Source organism: Tenrec ecaudatus, chromosome 1 (genome assembly GCF_050624435.1).
Source record: "Tenrec ecaudatus isolate mTenEca1 chromosome 1, mTenEca1.hap1, whole genome shotgun sequence".
Lineage (NCBI taxonomy): Eukaryota > Metazoa > Chordata > Mammalia > Afrosoricida > Tenrecidae > Tenrec > Tenrec ecaudatus.
Window position 1 is genome coordinate 59390448 of NC_134530.1, and position 24594 is coordinate 59415041.

Here is a 24594-nt window from a genome sequence, read left to right on the forward strand (position 1 = left end):
ATCTAACTTCCAATTCCAGTACGTGTCATTTAACATGCATGAGGCATTCTGGTAAACAGGACGTTATGAAATTGGACTATGTGAACATATTTAACATGGAATCCCACTGCTGCCACTGCAGTGCCACTGCTGAGAGAGGCCAGAGAAACCGGTAATACTGGCCGCAGAGCACGAGGGCTCCTGTTCAACCCACTTGAGGAGCAGAAGCAGCCTGTGCCTGCAATGTTACTGCCAGTCCTTCAGACAAAATAAAAGAGCTAGCACAGAGCCACGTCTTCTGTCTTACGGTCTAGTGCTACAAGAGTCTGGGTTGGAGGCCTTTAAAACCATTAGGAAAACATAATGAACCAAACGAGACCAGCTTTCCCATTAAGGAAAAACAAACAAACTTCCGGGACATTAGATATATTATGTGTTTGGACGTTAAAGAACACACACCTGCATTCAAAAGTCATACCTCCCTCCTTCTACTCCTCTGAAAGGGAACACTTGTATCAATGTCCCACTTTCCCATACTATTACAAAGGGCAGGAGCACAGGGCTTCACCTGGTGCTGATGTGCTCTGGGAAGAGGCCTGTGGGGTAGGGGTAGCATAATTGTAGGAGGGAGCCACTGGTAGAGAGGTAGCAATCTGGATTTTCACAGGACTTTTTACTTGCTGGGTGCTGGGTGTGGCACTGGGACCCTCTGAAGGCTCAGGTTGAACTGATGCATTCTTTGGCCAATCAGGAATCTCTGCAGTCAGGTCCATAGTCAAGGGACTGGAAATTGTAGCTGCCTTGGGGACATAAAGAAACAAAAAATAAGTCATTTGAAGCATGTAAAAGTTATATACTGTTTTACGAGGTTACATTTCATGAAATAATTGCACTTTGAAACTTTTTGAAAGTGTAATGGTCTCATAGAATGGGAATAGAGAGAGAAATATAGAACCTCAAGTTCCTCAGGCAAAAAGCCACTTGCGGTGGACCATGTGAGACTGAAGACACCCTAAGACTATTTCCCTGAGATACACTTTAAACCTTGAACCAAAACTAGCCCCTAAGGGGACTATTTAACTAAATAACAGATTGGCTCGCAAAATATCACCTGTGAGTACTGTGCTCTTTTTACAAACCATCTAGATGAAGCCAAACAGTCAACGATTATTTTTAAACAAAGATGAGAACATAAGAGCACAGGAAAACAGAACAACTAGAATGGAAGTACTGAGAATTATGAGTACAACCAATGTCACTGAGCAATTTATGTAGACATTGTTGAGTGGGAACCTAAACTGCTGGGTAAATCTTCACCAAAACCACAAAATACCTAAAACAAACAAAAACCAGGCTAATCTTATAACCCAAAGACAACTGGTACTAAAATGTTAATATAAATCTTTGCTCTTTTTTTGTAAAGCATCTTATAATCCTATTACATATAATACTCTCATCTTCTTTTCTCAATGTCAAGTGCATTTGTATTCAATCTTTCTACAAATATTTATTGAGCACTTATAATAGAAAACAGATTTTGTAGATCTAAATAATAAGTAAAATAATTATGTGCACCTAACCCACCCAAGGGGAGGGTATTGTTCATATCTCCACAGGGAAAGAGGGACCAGACTTCAACCCAGTGCTCCAAGACATGAATGCAACATATTGGCATGAAACAGGGAACCAGTAGAGAGGTCTGAGGGGTCGACCTCAATCCCAACTACATGGACAGTACCCCCTTCCCACAGAAGAATTCACTTCAGAGGACAGCACTTAAGCTACAGCTCAAGGGGAGGGTCATGTCTGATCAAAGAACACAGGAGCAAATGAAGAGAGAGGAAAAGGGAATGGAGCACATCCTGGCCAACCAATCCCTGAGGACAATATTGCTGTGCAGAGCAGCCAATCCACAGAGGACCATAGGGCTGGCCCCACAATGAGATACACGGCTTTCACTGACCCACAGCACTATGGAGGACAACACTGGAGACACAGTGCGAGAATCACGCCAGATCTGACCCCACCACACTGAGGCAAAACACTACTGCTGTGCAACAGAACAGCAAAGGGAACAGGGCAACAAAGTCCCCAGGGAATACCAAAATAGACTTTGGGGCCAGGGTGTGGCACCCATCACTCATCCAGAAAACACTTTATCCTAAAGGTCAAAAACAGACCTTAAACTATTTACAGGTTTTTCTTTTTTTGTTTTGTTTTTTAATCCTTGTTGTTTTCTTTTCTTTTGTTGCTTTGTTTTGCTCTGTCTTGCTTTTTTATGTGCATATTATTATCTCTACAAGTCTATCTAGATAAGATAGGCGGGATAAAGGAGCTGGAGGAGAAAACAATGGGACCAGACCATGGTTTGTTGACCTTTAGGAGTGTTCACTGGGGAATATGGGAGGGGGGAGGGGTGGGGAAGTGGGTGTCAACAAACTCAGGGACAAGGGAACAACAGTGATGAAAAATAATCAATGACGAGGAGGGTGTATGAGGCCTGATAGGGTTTAAGGGCAATGTAATCAAGAGGAATTACTGAAACCCAAATGAAGGCTAAACATGACAGTGGGACAAGAGGAAAGCAAAAGGAAATAGAGGAAAGAACTGAGAGGCAAAGGGCATTTATAGAGGTCTAAATACAGACATGTACACATGTAAATATATTTATATATAATGATGGGGAAATAGATCTATGTACATATATTTATAGGTTTAATATTAAGGTAGCAGATCGACATTGGGCTTCTACTTAAGTACTCCCTCAATGCAAGAACACTTTGTTCTATTAAACTGGTATTCCATGATGCTCAACTTCCTGATTCGATTGCTGAAGATTAATGGGTGCATAAGCAAATGTGGTGAAGAAAGCTGATGGTGCCCGGATATCAAAAGAATATAGCGTCTAGGGTCTTAAAGGCTTGAAGATAAACAAGCAGCCATCTAAAGGAGAAGCAAAAAAGCCCACATGGAAGAAGCACACCAGCCTGTGTGATCACGAGGTTTTGAAAGGATCAGGTATCAAAGAACAAAAAATCATATCATTGTGAATGAGGGGGAATGCGAAGTAGAGACCCAAAGCCCATCTGCAGGCAACTGGACATCCCCTTACAGAAGGGTTACGGGGAGGTAATGAACCAGTCAGGGTGCTGTACAGCACCGATGAAACACACAACTTTTCTCTAGTTCTTTAATGCTTCCTCACCTGCCACTATCACGACCCCAATTCTACTTTACAAATCTGGCTAGACCAGAGGATGTACACTGGTACAGATAAGAGCTAAAAACAAAAGGAATCCAGGACAGATAAACCTTTCAGGGCCAATAATGAGAGTAGTGATACCAGGAGGGTAAGGGTAAGGTCAAGTAGAAAGGGGGAACAGATCACAAGGATCTACATATAACCACCTCCCTGGGGAAGAAAACAAAAAAAGTGGGGGAAGGCAGACATTGGACAGTGTAAGATATGAAAAAATAATGATACCGGTGTACGCGGGGCTGCGGCCGGGTGGGCGGCATGTCCGGGACTGAGAGGGGCGCGCGTGGCGGGGAGCGGGGAGAAGATGCTGTCCCCTTCGGCTTCAGCTCGAAGCCCACAGTAGAGGACATCCGCCGCCTCCATACCTAGTTCACTGCTGAGCGAGACTGGGACCAGTTCCACAGGCCTCGGAACCTCCTCCTGGCCTTGGTGGGGGAAGTCGGGGAGCTGGCTGAAATTTTTCAGTGGAAGCCCGATGAGGAGCCTGGACCCCAAGCCTGGCCTGCCAGGGAGCGAGCGGCCCTTGAGGAGGAGCTTAGTGACGTCCTCATCTATCTCGTGGCCTTGGCAGCCCGCTGCCGGGTGGACCTGCCCCAGGCAGTGCTCTCCAAGATGGACACCAACCGGCGCCGGTATCCAGCCCATCTGGCCCGAGGCTCTGCCTGCAAGTATACGGACCTGCCTCAGGAGGCTGCCTCCAAAGACCAGGTGGCGGCACCTGCAGACCTTACTCCCCAAGACTCCACAGGACAGACATCCACCTAGGGTCCAGGACACAGCACCTGCAACTCAGCACAGAATCTGAGGAGCGGGGCAGGCTGGTCACCGAACCTTTTTTGGTCCTCTCTCAGGTCACGTGCCTGGGGACCTTGGGCAGACAGCCTCCACTTTTCCTAATAAAACTGTGGGCAGCAAAAAAAAAAGATACCAAGGGCTCATGTAGAAAGCAAATATTTTTACAACAAATGTACAAATGTGCTTGACACAATGGATAGATGTATGGATTGTGATGAAAGTTGTATGAGCCCCCAATAAAATGATTTAAAAATATATCTATTTCTATAAAATCACAGAAAACTTTATTAAGAATAGCAAAATGAAAAAAAACAACAACTATATGCTCAGCACATACACAAGCTAGTTGGGGAGAAAAATATCGGTAAGTTATGAGAACCACAGAAGCACAGTCCATGAATACTTTACTCTTCTCCCTTGGAGAAGAGGTGGGTGTGGAAAAGGATAACTTTTTGAAAGATTTTGTCTTCCTGGAGGAAAAAGAGAGCTGAATTTTAAAGGATAAGTAGTTGTTTATGAGACAAAAGGACGAGGGAGGGGATGAGTATAGGTACAAACAATAAGATTAACATTTTGTGTCAAGGGAACTGAGTCATAGGCAATTTTTTTGTTCTTAAGCACAAAATAAGAGGTAGGGAGTAATGGAAGATGAGCTGGAAAGAAGGGCCAAAGTAAAGGTGACATTAAATGATACTTTGAGGAGGCAGGTAATGTTGAGCAATGAGTTGCTGGGTGGTGCAGAGCCCTCAAGTGAAAGTGTACAGGTTCATGTAAACTCAAGGGTGCCTCAGAAGAAATACCTGGGAATCTCCTTCCAAAACTCCATCCATCAATAGCCCTATGGAGCACAGTTCAACTCTGACACACATGGAGTTACCATGATGCAGATATAAGTTAACAGCAACTAGTTAGTGTCAACTGCAGAGAAGCATCGCTGTCAGGTCTCTGTTTAATAGCCTATGAAGGCTGTAAGGAGCACAGGTGATGGAATGGGTAGACACTTGGCTGCTAATTCAAAGGCTGACAGTTGGAACCTACCCACAGCTTCACAAAAGAAAAGACCTGCCAATCTGCTCCGGTGAAGATTATAGCTAAGGAACCCCCTGGAACAGTTCTACATTGAACCATTGAAAATGCTGAGAGTCAGAAGCTACTCAACAGCACACAGAAACACTAATTTAGAAGACTATGGATTTTAAAAGTACAGCAACAACAAGGATATTACCTAGAAGAGCACTGCATTCACACAATGAGAAACGAATGAATAAACATGGTTGGTGCTATGAATTTTTTTAATCAACTTATTTCTATATAAAATACCTGTGTAAAGTGTATATATCTCCCAGCAATTATAGGAAAGTTCAAAATAACAGAAAATGACAAGTGCTCGTAATGGTGGGCAGAGACTAGAATTGTCATAGACTTCTGGGTGGAACAGTAAAATGGTACAACCATTATGGGAAACCATGTGCTCTTTCCTTAAAATGCTAGGACACTTGAGGATATGACATACATAGGTGCCACATCTGACCTCATCTGGCGACACAAAGGGGAAGAATTCAACTGCATACCAGCTCACAGCCACAAAGCAGAGGCTGGACACGCCTCCACTCTCCTCGTTTACCCAGTTCTGACATCACGGTGTTCCATTTCCCTACTGAGTTCAGTGCTATATTGCAATGGCCACGCAGAGCTCACAGAGTACTCACAATTACGGGAGTTTATTAGAGAAATATACAGGCTACACAAATCAGGATCAGAAACAGTCCTTTTTTCTACAGCACCTCTTCTCAGCCATAATGGCAAGCACGTCTCTCTGATCTTCAATCACTCAGACACAGGATCCCTTGGCATCTACCCTGTCCAGACATGTTACAAAGCTCCTTTAAACTGATAAATGCCCAAAGGGCACCCAGCCTCTTAACCAAAGGCACTTGGTTTTACTCATTCCATGGCCAGAAAGCCAGCCACTCCGCCTTACAGACTGAGGCTTACAGTGGAGTGGTATGCCTCTCTGGGCATCTATTAGCAGACCTGAAAGAACTCTGTAACATGTTCAGATGAGCAACTCCACCCTGAGCATTCCTCACTAACATTACAGCTTGTTAATGTCCTCGATAAACTCTTTAATCATGAATTTTGTCTGTGAGCTCTATGTAGCCATTGCAATGGATATTAAAACCAGAGAGAGAATAAAGAAAACACTAAAACACCACATATTCCATCTGGGCTTATGAAATTATGAACACGGTGTTTCCATCTCTGTAACCACTCACCAAAAAACTCTGAGCCCTTTGATTTACACTACATCAAAATCACAGTTTTCGCACCCTCAATGGAGTCCAATTGTGTTCCTTTTAAATATTTTTGGCGTATTATCAATACATTCATTGAAGTATTATTCACAGTAGCAAAAAGATGGAAACAAAGTGTTCATCAACAGATGAATGAATAAACAAGCTGTGGTACATACATTCATACAATGGAATACTATGCAACATTAAGTGAAAGCAATGAATCCACAAAACCCCTCACAACATGGATTAACCTACAGGACATTATATTGAGTGGAACATATCAGTCATAAGAGGGAAAATACAACACGAAACCACTAGTATAAAAAGTCAAGGAAAGGTTTGCATACAAGAAAACAACAACATTTTTTATGGTTACCAGGTATAAGTGGAGGGGCGGGGATATCACTAAATAAATAGAGAGTAGGCATATATGAATTGGAGTAAAGGGAAATGTAACATAAAATAAGGAGGTGATCAGCACAGTATCAATAAGGTGAAGGAAGGCACTAAAAGGTTCACAAGAGTTACAAACAACCACAACACCCCCATCGAGTCAATTCCAACCCAGAATGACCTGATATAGGGTTTCTGAGGCTGTCAAACGTTACGGGAGTAGATAAACTCATTTTCCTCCTGGCAAGTGGCTGGTGGGTTAAACCACTGGTCTTGTAGTTAGCAGTCAAGCACTACACCAGACAGTGCCACAAGAGCTCCTTACAGACAACAAAGGTAAATATTATTACATCCACAATCCTTCAATATCAGTAATAACAATACACACACAGGAAAACATGAAAGCTGAACAGTTATGGGTAGGCAAACAGGACAACACTCATATCCATATATACGCTTAGCAGAGGGTATTTGCATCGCTATAAATATATTTATGTACACAGTAGACCAAATGGGACAAGGGCATGAAAAACTCTTAGATATAACCAAACACCTTGAAGCAATGAGTCACTGGGTTTGGGGGCTTAGGACCACAACCTTGGGGAACAATTGATTAGCATAACACAATTCACAATGTTCGTTATCCTACTATGTTGAGTAGATGAGGGTATTAAAAGCTATGTGAGTTGTTCTCTAACATGAAACTATGGGTCTCTCCCTATCCAGAGGAAAAGAGAGTGAAAAAAAAACCCAAAAGACCTGTCCAAATGACCATTGGCCTGCACAAACCAGTCTCCATTACTCTGAAGCAAGAATCATTCAATGGTGGCGATTCCCACTATGGACTACTCTGATCTAAACCACAGAAATTTCTGGGCAGGATGGAGAAAACTATAAAACAAAATTCAAAATCGTAAAAAGACTAGGTTTACTGGTCTGATAGAGACTGGTGGAAACTCTGAGAATATAGCCCTCAGACATCATTCAAATCGAGCATGGAATCCAATCCCAGAGATCACCTTACAGGCAAACAACAGTTCTATACAGAGAACAATACAACGCTGAAGAACATACTCCTCAGAATAATCCAGCACCCAAGACCAAAAAAGGGCAGCATTTGCCCCAAAACAAGGGTCAGAAGGCAAGAAGGGGCAGGAAAAGGCAAATGGAAACATGGAACAGAAAGATGCTGTTACACTGAGGGGACTCTAACATTATGATACAAAATGTATACAAACTAGCAAATGGAAAATGAAATTACCAAGTAAACTTTCAAACTACAATTAAAAAAAGTATATGTCACCTATTTTAGATAACTGATGTAAGAGTTTTGACACTCCTGTAATCAGAATTCAGAAGGAACATTTCCATCATCCACCAAAGTTGGCTCAAGTAATTTTTCAGTAATTTCCTGCCTCCATTCTGAGGCTTAGAAGCAGCCACTTATTTATTTTCTACTATTACAGTTTGGATTTTCTTGTATTTCATTTAAAAGGAATTATATACATACTATTTTTGTTTCTGTATGTTTTTGACTGAACAAACTAATTTTGAAATGCATTCATGTTTGTGTGTGAATCAGTAGTACATACATTCTTATTACCAAACAGTAGTTCATTGGAGATATACCATATTTGTTTATCTTTTCATTTATTGATAGAGATTTGTTTTGAGTTCTCCAAAACTATTATGAATAAAGCTGCTAAATATTTTAATACAAAGATTTCAGTGAACATATGGTTTATTTAATCTCTGGTAAATACTTGGGTAAATTGCTGATCATATATTAGTATAAGTAATAAGTTGTAAAACTTATCTAATGAACTGTTACTCGACATGAATCTAGTGTTTCACAATTCCACCAGCAATGTATAAGAGCACCAGTTAGTTATTTAACACGTGGTCTTTTTATTTTATATATATATAGCTATTCTACTGGTTACAGCATGGCATCAAATTGTTATTTGACCTGCATTTTCCTAATCACTAATGGTAAACATCTTTCCATGAGCTTATTAAGTATTCAGATATTTTCTTTGGTGAAGTTTACTCCAATCTTTACCCATTTTTTATAGCTGAACACCATATGAACACCATAAACTGAACATTTTAATGTATACAATCTAACCCATTTTCACATATGTGAACATCCATGAAATGATTGCCACAATCAAGATAATAAAACATATCTGTCACTTCCAAAGATTCTTTCTATTCCTTTGAAATACCTTTTCCCTACACTGCCTATTCCTTAAGCAATCCGTTCCCTATCTGTACAGGTTAGTCAGCATTTCCTAGAATTTCATTCAAAGGGAAACATACAGTATGAACTCTTTTTTTCCTCTGGTCTAACATCTTTCATGCACCACAATTACTTTGTTTCCCATTCACATTGTTGTACATATCAATAGTCTGTTCCTTTTTATTACTGAGTTGCATTCAGTTGTATAGAGAAAAATTAAGTTGTTAAGGATTTCATTCTATTTGGATCAACAATCAATGGCCATGAAAGCAGCAGTCAAGAAATAAAATTACTTGCATTGGTGAATGGTGGGCAAATCTTTAAAGTTCTATAAAACAAAGATGTCACTTTCATGACTTAGCTATGACTGACCTGAAACAAAACAAAAAAACCTTACTGCCACTGAACCAATTCAGAGCAACCCTATAGGTCAGAGAACTGCTCCTGTGAGTTTCCAAATTTGTAAATCTGTTCAAGAGTAGGAAATCTCTTGTTTCTCCCCTGGAGTGGTTAATGGTTTTAAACGGCTAATCCAGCAGTAAGTAGTCTAACACATAACCTACTACCCCACCAAGACCTCTCACTTCAAGTGCATGCAAAAAATTTGAACAACGGAGCCCCGAATAAAATGATTTTTTAATTTGCACAATGAAAATGAGAATTAATGCATCTAAATTGCAATATTGGTTAAGAATGTTTAATATACCATGGAACGCCAAAGTGAACAAACTGGTTTTAGAAGAAATAAAATCAGAATAGTTCCTTAGAAGAGGGGATGGCGAAACTTTATTTTCCTTACTTTGGACAAGTTATCTGGAAAGACCAACCTCTAATAAAAAGAAATCATGATGGGTAAAGCAAGAGTCACATAAGGTGGGGGGAGAGGGGAGGGGAAAAAAGAGCTGGTACCAAGGGCTCAGTAGAAAGTAAATGTCTAGAAGAGAATGAGGACAACATATGTACAAACATGCCTGATTCAATCACTGTATGGATGGTGATAAGAGTTGTATGAGCCCCCAATAAAATGAGCCCCCAATTAAAAAAAAGTCACATAAAACTAGGGAAAGTTTCAATGAGATAGACTGACACAATAGGCACAATAGGCTCAAATTTACCAATGGTCATGAAGAGAATGCAAGACTAGAACACATTTCATTCTGTTATAGATTATATTAGCAGATCAACAGCAACTAACAAACACCACCATTCTACTATATGAATATATTACCATTTGTTTATCATTCACCAATAGATAGATGGGTTGATTCCAGTTTGGAGCTAATACAAGTTAAGCATTTATAAACATTCATCGATAGATCTTTGTATTAACATAATTTTTCTTGAGTAAACATTTTTAAATGAAATGTCTGTCTGGTATATTAGTTCTATTACTGCTAGAACAAAAACACTGTAAGTGGAAGGCATGAACAAATTTATTCACAGTTTAGAAGGCTAGAAGTCTGAATTCAGAGTACTTGTTCTAAAGGAAAGCTCTTTCTCTGTTAGCTCTTGAAGAGGGTCCTTGTCTCTTCAATGTCTATGAATCCAGCTTTCCTTGGCATCTATCTTCCCTACAACCTAATCCAGGAGTCCTCAAACTTTTTAAATAGGGGGCCAGTTCACTGTCCCTCAGACCTGTTGGAGGGCCAGACTATAGTTTAAAAAAAACTATGAACAAATTCCTATGCACACTGCACATATCTTATTTTGAAGTGAAAAACAAAATGGGGCAAAAACACCTGGCGGCCTGGATAAATATCCTCGGTGGGCCTGGGTAGGGTATTCTCACAGTAGGAACAACAGTCCCAAAAGACATGCTCTGCTCTTAACTCTTCTTTCTTGGTGGTCATCAGGCCCCTCCTTCTCTGCTCATTTCTCAGACACCCACTGGGACAGTTCTACCCAGTCTTACAGGGTTGCTATGAGTCTCCATCAATGGATGGTCGTGATTTGTTGTTTCTTGTAAGAAAAAAGGTCATACCTTTTTTGTAAAAAAGGCTCCAGGTAGACATAAATTTTGAAGGGATACTATCAATCCACTACAGTGGCATGTATCTCTATTATTTAGTTAAATTCTCTCAGCAATGTTCTGCAGTTTTCATTGTATAGTCTTTACACATACTTTGTTAAATCTATTCCTCCTAAGTACTCCATTCTTTTGGATGCTATTGTATACTTTTAAGTCTTTTCAATTTCAAGTAGTTCATTTCTTTTTTCTTTAAACATTTTATTAGGGGCTCATACAACTCTTAACACAATCCATACATACATCAATTGTGTAAAGCACAACTGTGTATTCATTGCCCTCATCATTTTTAAAGCATTTGCTCTCCACTTAAGCCCTTTGCATCAGGTCCTCTTGTTTTTCCCCCTCGCTCCCTGCTCCCTACTCCCTCATGAGCCCTTGATAATTTATAAATTATTATTTTGTCTTATCTTGCCCTGTCTGATGCCTCCCTTCACCCCCTTTTCTGTTGTCCATCTCCCAGGGAGGAGGTTACATGTAGATCCCTGTAATCAGTTCTCTCTTTCCAACCCACTCTCCCTCTACCCTCCCAGTATTGCCGTTCACACCCCTGGTCCTGAAGGTATCATCCACCCTGGATTCCCTGTGCCTCCAGCTCCTATCTGCACCAGTGTACATCCTCTGCTCTATCCAGACTTGCAAGACAGAATTTGGATCATGATAGCTGGGGGGGGGGGGAAGCATTTAGGAACTAGAGGAAAGCTATATTCTTCATTGGTGCTATATCGCACCCTGACTGACGCATCTCCTCCCCTAAGCCCCTCTGCAAGGGGATCTCCAGTGGCCGGCAAATGGGCTTTGGGTCTCCACTCTGCACTTCTCCCTTCATTCACTATGATAAGATTTTTTTTTTGTTCTGATGATGCCTTATACCTGATCCCTTCGACACCTTGTGATTGCACAGGCTGGTGTGCTTCTTCCATGTGGACTTTGTTGCTTCTGAGCTAGATGGCCGCTTGTTTACCTTCAAGCCTTTAAGACCCCAGATGCTATCTCTTTTGATAGCTGGGCACCATCAGCTTTCTTCGCCACATTTGATTATTCACCTGTTTGTCCTCAGCGATCGTATCATGGAGGTGAGCACACAATGATATGGTTTTTTGTTCTTTAATGCCTGATACCTGATCCCTTCGGAACCATGTGATCACACAGGCTGGTGTGTTCTTCCATGTGGGCTTTGTTGCTTCTGAGCTAGATGGCTTCTTGTTTATTTTCAAGCCTTTAAGACCCCAGACGCTATATCTTTTGATAGCCAGACACCCTCCGCTTTCTTCACCACATTTGCTTATTGACCCGCTTTGTCTTCAGTGGTTGTGTCGGGAAGGTGAGCATCATAGAATCCCAATTTAATAGAGGGGAGTATTCTTGCATTGAGGGAGTACTTGAGTAGAGGTCTAATGTCCTTCCGCCACCTTAATACTACACTTACAAATATAGGCACATAGATCTAGTTCCCCATCATATATATATTTGCATAAGTTCATTTCTAATATATTCAGAAAGTATACAATATCATCTAAAAGAATGTTATGAGTAAAAGCAGTATTCTTATCTTCATCTATAATCAGTTTTCCTTTATTTTCTTATATTATTCATTGGCCACGGCTTCCAGTATAATATTGCTCAAGTACTCCCTCAACACAAGAGCACTTTGTTCTAACAATTCGGCAGTCTGAGATGCTCACCTTCCTGGCACAATTGCTGATGACAAAGGGTCACAAGCAAATGTGGTGAAGAAAAATGATGGTGCCCAGCTACCAAAAGATATAGCATCTGAAGTCTTAAACCTGAAGATAAACAAGTAGCCATCTAGCTGAGAGACAACAAAAGCCACATGGAAGAAGCACACTGGCCTGTCCTGACTCGATCGCTGAGGACAAAGTGGGTGCATAAGCAAAAGTTGTGAAGAAAGCTGATTGTGCCCGGCTATCAAATGATGTAGCATATGGGGTCTTAAAGGCTTGAAGACAATCAGGCGGCCATCTAGCTAAGAAACAACAAAGCCCACACAGAAAAAGCACACCAGCCTACCCTGACACGAAAGCTGAAGACAAAGAGGATGTATAGGCAAATGCAGTGAAGAAAGCTGATGGTGCCCGGTTATCAAAATATATAGAATCTGGGGTCCCAGAGGCTGAAAGATAAACAAGGGGCCATCTAACTGAGAAACAACAAAGCCCACATGGAAAATGCACACCAGCCTGTGAGATTACAAGGCGTCAAAGGGATAAGGTATCAGGCATCAAAGACCAAAAAAAAAAAAAAAAATCATAGTATTGTGAATGAGGGGGCGTGCAGAGTGGGGACCCAGGGCCCATCTACAGGAAATTGGACATTCCCTTGCAAAAGGGCTGTGGGGAGGTGACCAGCCAGTCAGAGTGCAGTGTAGCAATGATGAAACATACAATTTTCCTCTAGTTCTTAAATGCTTCCTTCTCCCCCAGTATCATGATCCCAATTCTACCTTACCTATCCGGCTGGACTGGAGGATGTACACTGACACAGATAGGAACTGGAAATACAGGGAATCCAGGACAGATGAACCCCTCAGGATCAGTGGTGAGAGTGGCAATATTGGGAGGGTGGAGGGAGGGTAAGGGAGGAAGGGGGAACAAATGACAAGGTCTGCATATAACCTCCTCCCTGGAGGACGGACAGTGGAGAACTGGGTGAGGGAGATGTCGGATGGTGTAAGATATGAGAAAATAATAATTATTTATAAATTGTCAAGGGTTCAGGGGGAGGGGGGAGCAGGGAGGGAGGGAAAAATGAGGACCTGATACCAAGAGCTCAAGTAGAAAGCAGGTGTTTTGAGAATGAAGATGGTAACATACATATGAATGTGCTGGACACAAATGATGTATGTACGGATTATGAAAAGAGTTGTATGAGCCCCTAATAAAATGGTTAAATATATATATTTCCTATATTGAGTAACTATCACGTCATTTTCCTTCAAATCTTTGAACAGTTTCCTTTAACATTTTAAACATATTTTAGCAACTGTTTTACAGTTTTACTGCCAAATGTAACAGCTAGGCCACTCAGAATATATTTCTATTGACTAACTTTTTCTCTGAGCATGGATGATACTCTCCTACTTATTTCTTTGCATGTCTTACAATATCTGGTTGAAAACTATACATTTTAAGTAATATATTGTAACATTTCTCGATTCTTCTATTTTTCTGGGAACTATTGGTTGCTTTCAGTATCACCCCTGAACCTAAATTGTAGAATCTGACTGCCCCACACCGCACCCCACCCCATCTCAAGCCTATATAGCATCAACTCTTGTCAATCCACTTATATGCTGACTGGGATCAACTTCTAAATAGTAGAAAATACTCAAATATCCCTTGATTTTTATTTTTTACCAGGTTCTCTTGTACATGTGTACTTTCTCATCAAGAATTCATGGATATGTGGAAAGTTTATCTCAGTCTTTCTATGGCTCTCTGACTTTCAGGATCTTCCTATTAAGTTTCTGGCAAATCTACAATTCACTCTAATGGGCATTGTAAACTTGTGCCAGCAAAGCTGTGAATTCTCCCCACTTTCCCCAATCTTTTTTCTACCAAGGGTCATTTGTATATTTATAACATCATTCATGAGCCATACTGTTCAACTATTTCGTTAATTCACCCCTAATGCGATGGCTAGAAGCCCTGGTGGCATAGTGGTTACCCACTGGCTGCCAACTGCAGAGTCAACATGTTGAAATCAAGTCACTCCACAGGAGAAACACAGGGCTTTCTACTCCCCAAAAGAATTAACTTCTCCAAAACTCAGAGGCACTTCTACCCTGTCCGATAGGGTCACTCTGAGTCAGCATTGATTGGATGGGAGAGTTTGGAATATTTGGAATGTGAGGAGGGGAACAGCTTCTCTTTGGTGAGGTGTATATTAGCGGGTATGACAATTCTGCAGGCCTTCTCCAGTCCTCGGGCTGGATGTCTCCACCTCTGCCCCAAATCAAGTCTATCTGCTGGAGCAATCAAATTGCTGGCAACAAAGTTTCATATCCATCCACACTGGTAAAATTACAATTCTCATCACTTTGGCCTAAGAGACAGAAATGGGGGTTTATGAGAGAAGCCTCAAGCAAAAAGACCATAGACTCACTGTTCTTACTCAAGGCCCTCCGAGCTTTTCTAGAATACTTCATTTGTTTGTGCCTCTGCTGTATTTCCAATGCCCTAAAACATTTATTTTTGAAAATGTTATGTTCCTTTGCATGTCAAGTCATTTTCAGTTGAATATTGGACACTATTTTCATTATAGAGAGTGATTCAAGGAGGAGCCCTGGTGGTGTAGTGGTTTCTCTTTGGGTTGAGATCCGCAAGGTCAGCAATTCGAAGTCACCAACTGCTCTGAGGGAGAAAGACAGGCCATCTCAGAAACTCACAGGGACAGTTGCACCCTGTCTTATAGTGTCACTATCAGTCAGCATCGACCCGATGGCAGTGAGTGAGTGAGTCTTTTAATTTTAGGATTGTTGTTGGGGTTGGGGGGTAGTGGGATGCCCAGCTGTCAGGTAGCTTATGTAGACTGAAACTATAAACACCGTCTCTCTTGCAATGCACAGTAGCCTAAACCTTGGTATAATTCTCAAAGCTTTTTAAAGCTTGATTCTCTGTAGTCCTCCCTATGTAATTTGATGATTAGCAAAGGATTTGGGCCAAAAATTCACTCTTATTTGAGGCCTGCTTTCATTATGCTTTGCTTCTGAGGATTCCTTTCTTATTTTTCAGACTCCTATTCTCTTCTCTGGACCCCAAGTCTATAAGGCTCCAGTTTTCTGAAACCTGAGCTACATATGATTCAGTTAAAAAAGTAAGAAAGGAGCAAACTCACAAAGCTCACCTAGTACACGCTCTGTCTTTCTAAGGTAAACGCCTTTCTGATCTTAAACTTTCTGCTACTTTTATGTTGTGGACTCTTCTCTTTCCCACTATAAGAAAATAAAACTGAGCTTGTAGAATCCAGTTGGATGTGGACTCTCATCCTTATGAAACCAAAGAAGCTAAGCAAACTGAAAATTAGCAACTCTTCTGAGATCCATGAGAATTGAGGATACAGAATAAACTACTGTTGCAAAAATGTGAGACAAGATACAGAGAATCTGAGTTTACCAAAAGCAGTCACCCAGGCTCAAAAATCCTACTGCCACATTCAGCACCAGTAGGAACACTTTAAACAGTAACTTATGAATTGGTAGAGGCTCAATAAGGTCTACATTAAACTTAAATTCACTTCCATCCAGTCAAGTTCAACTCATAGTGACTCTATATATGAGTTCAGAGGCTGTAAATCAGAGGCAGATAGTCTCATCTTTTTCCCTTAGAGCAATGTATAGGTTGAATCACCAACTTTTGGCTAGCAGTCCAATGGTTATGGGAGAGGGACAGAAGAGGGGAGAGGGAGCAAATTTAGGGAGGTCCTCAGTTTCATGAGTTTTACTCGAAGAGACCCAATGAGGTCTTCAAGGTGAAGAATGAAAAAATATTTCCTCATGCTTCTTGCAAAGGTAAGGAAAAAGTAAGCTTTGTAAATAGGCACAGAATTTTATGCTCTTTTTTAAATTGGCCTGTCCTCAGACTAAACTATTTTCCCAAAGTCTAACCCTTGTTTTTAAAGTATTGAGAAGCAAGATGTTACTTTGGAGGACTGAGGTGCACCTGACTTAGGCCATGGTATTTTCAATGGCCTCAACTACATGTGAAAGTTGGACACTCAATAAGGAAGACTGAAAAAGAATCGATGCATTTGAATTGTGGTGCTGGAGAAGAATACTGAAAGGACCATGGCCTGCCAAAAGGATACACTTAGTCTGTCTTAGAAGTAAGGCCAGAGTGCTCCTCAGAGTTAAGAATGGCGAGACATTCTCACGTACTTTGGACATGTTAGTAGGAGAGACCAGTTGCTGGAGATGGACATCCTACTTGGTAAAGTAGAGGGGGTAGTGAACAAAAGGAAGGCCACCAATGCGATGGATTGGCACAGTGGCTACAACAATGGGTTCACCTATAGGAATTGTGAGGATGACATAAAACTGGGCAGTGTTTCCGTCTATTGTGCACATGGTCTCTATGAGTTAGAACTGACTCCGTGCCACCTACATATAACAACCCATTTGGGTTTTACCAAAGCATAACCACCCAGAGAGAAAAGAAATGTCCAACCTATATCTAACCTTCCTATCTTCCCTAAACAGGAGGAAGCTAAGAAGGGTAGGTCACAGTCTAGAGCCACAGACTCACTAAGACTACTGTCTAATCAAAAAGTTATAGAAAGCCTCTCCTCCTCTAACCCAGTGGTTCTCAATTTTCCTAATTCCATGACCCTTTCATACAGTTCGTGTTGTGGTGACCCCCAACCATAAAATTATTTTCATTGCTACTTCATAACTGCAATTTTGCTACTGTTATGACTCGGGCCACCCCTGTAAAAGGGTCGTTCTACCCCCAAAGGGGTCGCGACCCACAGGTTGGGAACCGCTGCTCTAACACCTTATCACTGTATCAACGGGCCTCCTATATAATAATGGGATTATAGCTAAAAGACACACACGAAAAGAACAAATCCTATTTTAAAACGTGTCTCTGGGGAAACCCAAAGACATTAATAAAGAGGAAAAATAAGGACACTGGAAAAAATGTTAACCTCTAGTACCACAGCTACCAAAGCAAAACAAAGCCACTGCCATCGAGTCAAATCCAACTCATACTGACAGAATAGAATTGCTCCTTTGCATTTTTGACACTATAAATCTTTACTGGAACAGACAGCTACATTCTCCTCACTCAGAGAGTGGTCGATTCAAATCATGACCTTGTGGTTAGCAGCTCAACATGTAAACCATTACTCCACCAGGGCTCCTTACTACAGCTACCAAAAAGTGGTGATGAGCCTAACTCCTCTAAATATAAAACCTCACACTAAAGGACTATTTGCCTCAGTTCCTTTTACTCAGCTTTTGGTGAAAAATTGTGAGATATGCTGAAAGGCAAAACACAGTTTGATGAGACAAACTAAGCATCAGGACCAAACGGATACAGCAGAGACTTGGGAGTTGTAAGAGGTGAAGCTAAGATTTTCCACTGCTCTTTTCCTTTGCTATGGGGTTGTCAGATGCCTTCCAGCAAAAAGGGAAAAAACCTGCAAGCTCACAATTCTTATACTATTCAGCAGCCATTTTAAAAAGAGAAAATTCTCCTCTGGCTTCAATCTGTTTCTGACCCCTTTCTCTTTCTGTTAAATACATTGTAAATTTTTATTAAATTTTTATAGTTATTATCTGTAAGAGGGTTCAAGCAACCACTTCACTGCCACTATTACTGGAAATTCTCCCTGGGGGATAGATTTTTAGAAATTAAGGATCTGCTATCTGTGAAGCTGAAATGGATCTGGGATTTGGGGGGAAAAAAGATCAAAGATGGCTCCCATGTTGCCAATCTTTGAGTAAGGGAGTGACTACATGGTGGTGTCAAACCTAAGACTAGAGCAAAAAACATTCTAAGGAAATAACAAGCCAGTTATATTTTAGATATGCTCATTCTAAAGCGCATCTGGGAAATTAAAGTTGAGTCTCAGAGATACAGTCCTCATGTTTTCTCCAAATTATAGTAAGTTAAGCTGCAGGGGCAGTTCATTATTTAATGTGGCTCTTCCAGCCAAAGTCTCTCACCAAATGACCTTTCTCTGTATGGGTCTGGTCAGAAGGTGGGGCAGGGAGGAATACGGTGAACAGAATTCCCTAGAATGCCATCCTGCGGCGTATAAAATGAATCCTCTGAAAAGCAGGAGGAGGGATCATTATCAGCAAGAGCTAGGAGTAGAGCGTTCTCTCTGGACCCAAGATCCCTCTGGCAGTGAACCTCCCGGGTCCCAGTGACAGCTATACCACATCATCAGGGGGAAAGCAGCAGAACCAAGAGGTAGAGTATGGGCTAGGATGATGGACTTCTCACCCACAGAGGAATAACCCCTCTCAAGGGAATGAGTACCAGGATAGCAGGTGAAGGGATAGAATGGGAGGTGTAAGATATGTATAAATAATAATCATACACAATATATTAAGTGTGTTCGCAGGGGTGGCAGGATGGGTGAGGGAGGGGTTAAAAAGGAGCTGATCTCGAAAGGCTCGAATAGAAAGTAAATGTTTAGAAAATGATGGCAACATATGTACACATATACTTGATACAATTGATGTATGGATTGTTATAAAAGCTCTAAGAGTCTCTAACAAAATGATCTTAAAAAAAAAAAAGCTCAGCAGAAAGGAAAAGACCAAGAAAATGTGTTATATCATGAAGGAAGGGGCAATTCCCCAAACAAAAAACAAACTTAATGTCATCAAGTCAATTCCAACTCATACTGATAAAGAGTAGAACTGCTTCTTAGGATTTCTACGATGCATATCTTTACAGCTTCATCTTGCCCCTATAGAATACCCAGAGTTAGCAGCCCAATGTTTGACCCACTGTGCCACCAGGGGTCCTTTGAAGGACAGTTATGATTCCTTCTCAATATTAACTGCCCAAATCAATATTAAAATCCCCAATGGCACAAAGCAATTACAGCCAGTAGAAACAAATGAAGCAAGGTCCAATCAGATAAGGCCTAAAAAGGACTTGGCACTTAGGAAGTTACTAGGTACCAAGCAAAAACAACTCTAGAGGAAATCGACCTCAACTGAAGAATAAATACAAGGGAAGGAAGAGAATGCAAGCACAGACTAAACTTGAAATTTGGAGATGAAAAGACATATATTCAGATACAAAATACCACACCAGGAAGCTCTAGGGTTCAGTTCCTAAACCAAAGTAATCACTGAGCTAGAAAAAGCAATTTGAATAAACAATTTCCAAATTCTAGAACCCAGCTGAACACTTACAGAAAAGCCATGGAGGTGCTCAATGAAGTGAGGGATTGCTGTCTCTCTGTTAAATAAGTCATATGAACCAGCTACTCTCCTCCAGTCCTATTATAGGTGAGACTACTGAGCTCTCATATATGAGAGCATGTAGGCATGTATGCATGTGTGCATGTATGAAGCAACTGCTATCCAACATTCTCAACCCAATGGTATGTCAAGCCCATGTTCCTGGAATGCATCAAAATGGTTGAAACATGACAATAGTATGCTGATTAAAATCAAGTCACAAAAGGTTAAATACTGTATAATTTATAACAAACTAATGTTATAGAAAATGCAAATGTATAGAGACCAACCAAAGTTTATTATTAGTGGTTACCAGGGACTAGAATGAGGAAAAAAATATATCCCCCTAATCAGGAGTAAGACAAGGATATACATTTTCACTTCAACATTGTACTAGACAGTGAAACAATGCACCCACCACTACTAAAACAAAAAGAGAAAATACATCCATATTGGAAAGGAATTAATAAAACTATTTTTATTTACAAAGAACATGATTAGATATATAGAAAATCCTGTGGAATTCACAAAAAAGATACCAGAGAACTTCCAGCAAGATGGCAGTCTAGGCTGATATGCTACACAGTCCCTTTACAACAGCAATTCTCAACCTGTGGGTCGCGACCCCTTTAGGGGTAGACTAACGCTTGGCAGGGGTCACCCAATTCATAACAGTAGCAAAATTACAGTTATGAAGTAGCAACAAAAATAATTTTATGGTTGGGGGATGTATTAAACAACATGAGGAACTGTTCTAAAGGGTCACAGCTTTAGAAAAGGTGAGAACAACTGCTCTACAACAAAAACCAGAAACCATATGTGGACAACTGCCCCTCCCCCCAGAAGAATTTACCTCACTGAAGCTCGGGGAGAGGGGCATGTCTGATCAGTGCACATGGGAGCAAATTAACGGGGTGGAAGAGAGGGTGGAGCACATCCTGGCCCACCAGACCTAAAGGACAATATCCGCGCTCCAAAGAGCCAATGCACAGAGTGGACCATATGGCTGATCCAATTATGAGACATGACGTCTCTCGCTGACCCATGGCCCTACGGGGGACAACAGTGGAGACTCAGTGTTGGGATTGGCCCGAGAAATCGGGGCAAAACACTAAAGGGGTGCGACAGAGCAATGGAAGGGAGCAGAGCAGGGAGCTACCGTAGGAGTGCTAAGGACAGACTCTGGGGCCAGAGCGTAGCACCCCATCAGATCTGACTGAAGGACATGCCTAGAGATCAAAAATCAGACCTTGATCTATTTACAGGTTTCTTTCTTATCAAATTAAAAAAATAATTTTCTTTTTAAAATTAAATTTATTCTTTTATGGGTTATTGGTTTTCTTTTTTGTTGAATCGTGTTCTCATTTGTCGATTTGTCTTGCTATGTGTGGTTTCTGGTGCATATTATTATCTCTACAGATCTATCTAGATAAGATAGGTTGGATGAAAAGTCTGAAGGAGAAAACAGCGGGACTGATGGTTCCAGGGGGGAAGGGGAGAGGGGGAGGCGGGGGAAAGGCAGTGGTATTGACCAAGTCAGGGGGCAGGGGAGCAACAAGTGACCCAAAATTAGTGGCAAGGAGGGTGTGAGAGGTCTGCTAGGGATTCAGCAAGGGCAGTGTAACAGAAATTACTGAAACCCAAATGAAGGCTGAGCATGATAGTGGGACAAGAGGAAAGTAAAAGCAAAGGGCATTTATAGAGGTCTAAATACAGGCTTGTAAATATACTTATATAGGATGGTGGGAAAATAGATCTACGTGCATATATTTATAGGTTTAGTATTAAGGCAGCAGATGAACATTGGACCTCCATTCAAATACTTATTCAATGCAAGAACACTTTGTTCTATTCAATTGGCATTCCATGATGCATACCTTCCCAACACGATCACTGAAGACAAATATGTGCATAAGCAAATTTGGTGACGAAAGCGGATGGTGCCCAGATATCAAAAGACATAGCGTCTGGAGTCTTAAAGGCTTGCAGGTAAACAAGCAGCCATCTAGCTCAGAAGCATCAAAGCCCACAAGGAAGAAGCACACCAATCTGTGTGAGCACGACATCAAAGAACAAAAAATCATATCATTGTAAATGAGGGTGAATGCAGAGTGGAGACCCAGAGTCCATCTGTAGGCAACTGGACACCACCTTACTGAAGAGTTGCGGGGAAATAAGCCAGTCAGGATGCAGGGTAGCAACGATGAAACATACAACTTTCCTCTAGTTCTTAAAGGCTTCCTCCCCCAACTATCATGATCCCAATTCTACCTTACAAATCTGGCTAGACCAGAGAATGTACACTGGTACAGATAGGAACTGGAAACACGGGGAATCCAAGGCGGATACCTTCAGGACCAATGGTGAGAGTGGCAATACCAGGAGGGTGGAGGGAGGGTGGGGTGGAAAGGAGAAACCTATTATAAGAATCTACATATAACCTCCTCCCTGGAAGATGGACAACAGAGAAGTGGGTGAAGGGAGAAATCGGACAGTGTAAGATATGAGAAAATAATAGTTTATGAATTATGAAGGCTTCAGAAAGGAGGGAGAATTGGAAGGGGGGAATGAGGAGCTGATATTAAGGGCTCAAGTGGAAAGCAAACGTTTTGAGAATGATGATGGCAACAAATGTACAAATGTGCTTGACACAATGGACGTATATATGTGTTGTGATAAGACTTGTACAAGCCCCAATAAAATGATTTAAAAAAACAAAAACAAACAAGAAACCAAATGAAACAGATAATGGATGATAATCCTGGAGCCCTAAGTTTCTGAGGAAAGGACAGAGAAGTAGACTGAATACCAGAAGGAGTTGGACAAAAGCAGTGAAAGAGGACAGACAGGTGAACTGTGAGTCAGCCTGATGTGACATGGCCATCTGGAATTTTTGCAAAAAGCATTCTATCCAGAAAGCAGCCTGGCACACTAGAGGCTGGTGATGAGAAAGGTAGAATTTTCCTTGTTCACTACACCTCTCCTAAGGACCAGAGATGTGGAGAGCCCCTACCCTCCCAATTCTGCAAAGTCCCGGCTCTGCCTAAGGTTCAGAGGCACGTCCTCTTGGATCAGAAGCTGGGTATAGCACCCTCTTTTCTGAAGACAGAACTCCCTCTTATCAGATGAGCGGATGGACAAGAACTACTCCCATAATCAGCTGCCATACCCTCAGATACCCCCTAGGGCCAAAAGAATTCCTTCCAGGAATAGACACCTTGGCCTCAGCTACCATGTGAGGCAGCATGAACAACTCCTAGATCAGGTACCCTTACCTATAGGTCAGCAGGAACCCTCTCCTCCTTCCACCATCTGGTGAGTTCCTTGAGAGATGTAAGAGTTCTGTTCCCCACAGTTTTCTCCTTTGTTATTCATTTTCTTTTGTGTTTTTTTATCCTTTCTCATTCTATTTTTCTTCTATATCTCTTTTCTTCTTTTTCCTTTCCAATCTTCTTTTTATCTTAGTTTTTTTAATTATTATTTTCCCCCTCCCTACTTTTAATAATTGTTTCTGTCTTTTACTCTTCTTTTTCTTGACTTTGTTGTCACTCCTTTCTTTCCCCTTCTTTGTAATTAAATTCTTTTTCTTGCTGTGGTTTGCCTGCTTGTTTTTATTATCTTATATTTAATTATTTTCATTTTTGGCTGTGTTTGTTTCAGTTTTTTTCTCCCACCCAACAGAAGACAGAGGTATAACCACATGGCCCAGACACAACCCTATCTCCTGCAGAAACATCTGCTATGTGAGGGCCAGCACACAACCCTGTATCATCTGATTATTAATAGCAGAATAAACATCTAAATCTAGCCTCAATTGTACTTACTATATTAATAACAAAGAGATCTGAACACATACTAATATTATCAGTTTTACCTACCAGGAGACAGGTGATGTGTGGATAGGATCTCACAGATATACAATCATCAATTAAATACAAATATAACACTACGACAATATCTGAGACAAAAGACCATTTCACTTCACATAAAGAAATAAGACAAAATAACTCAAACAATTGGCCAACATAAAGAGCAGGAAGACCTTCTTCCATAATAAAATTAATTGGAACTAGCTAATAAGGAATTCAAAAGAATATATGTCTTTCAATAAACTGGGACAAAGACTGAGTGATGAAGAAATAAAAACAGAAAAAAAATTAGAAACATTCAGAAAAACACTAAAGAATTGATAAAATAAATGAAAAATCAAAACCGCACAAAAATAGTAAAACAGAAATCCAGAAAATCAATAATAAGATTTCAGTAGTAAACAATGCACTGAAAGAACAAAAGCATATAAATGAATTACTAGAAGGTCAATTTAGTGAGCTTGAAGATAAATCAATAATAATCTGCTAGAGGAACAATAAAAAAAGGACAAAAAGATTTCAAAAAACCTGATAAGTATGTGGGAGAAGACTACGTTCTGATTTCTCAGCAGAAAGGTACAAACTAGAGGGAATTAAGTTGACATATATAAAACTCTGAAAGAAAAAAATTGCCAACAAAGAATCTTATACTCATCAAAATTGTCCCTCAAATACAACAGCAAAATTGGGACATTCCGGATAAGCAGAAATTAAAGGAATTTGTAAAAATCAGAGCAATCTAACAATAAATACTAAGGAAAGTTCATTAGACCAGTGGTTTGCAACC

The 24594-nt window shown here is 40.8% G+C and overlaps 1 protein-coding gene and 1 pseudogene across 4 annotated transcripts in view; one reads left to right on the top strand and one right to left on the bottom strand.

The window, feature by feature from the left end:
- KIAA0319L (KIAA0319 like) overlaps positions 1-24594 on the bottom strand; it is a 132117-nt gene that overhangs the window by 37773 nt on the left and 69750 nt on the right. For all 4 annotated transcript variants that reach the window (XM_075553791.1, XM_075553786.1, XM_075553782.1 and 1 more), the window contains one exon: positions 548-779. In XM_075553791.1, coding sequence (XP_075409906.1) covers positions 548-779 — 232 coding nt within the window. The remainder of the gene's footprint in view (positions 1-547; positions 780-24594) is intronic.
- Positions 3461-4060, top strand: LOC142428847 (dCTP pyrophosphatase 1 pseudogene; annotated as a pseudogene).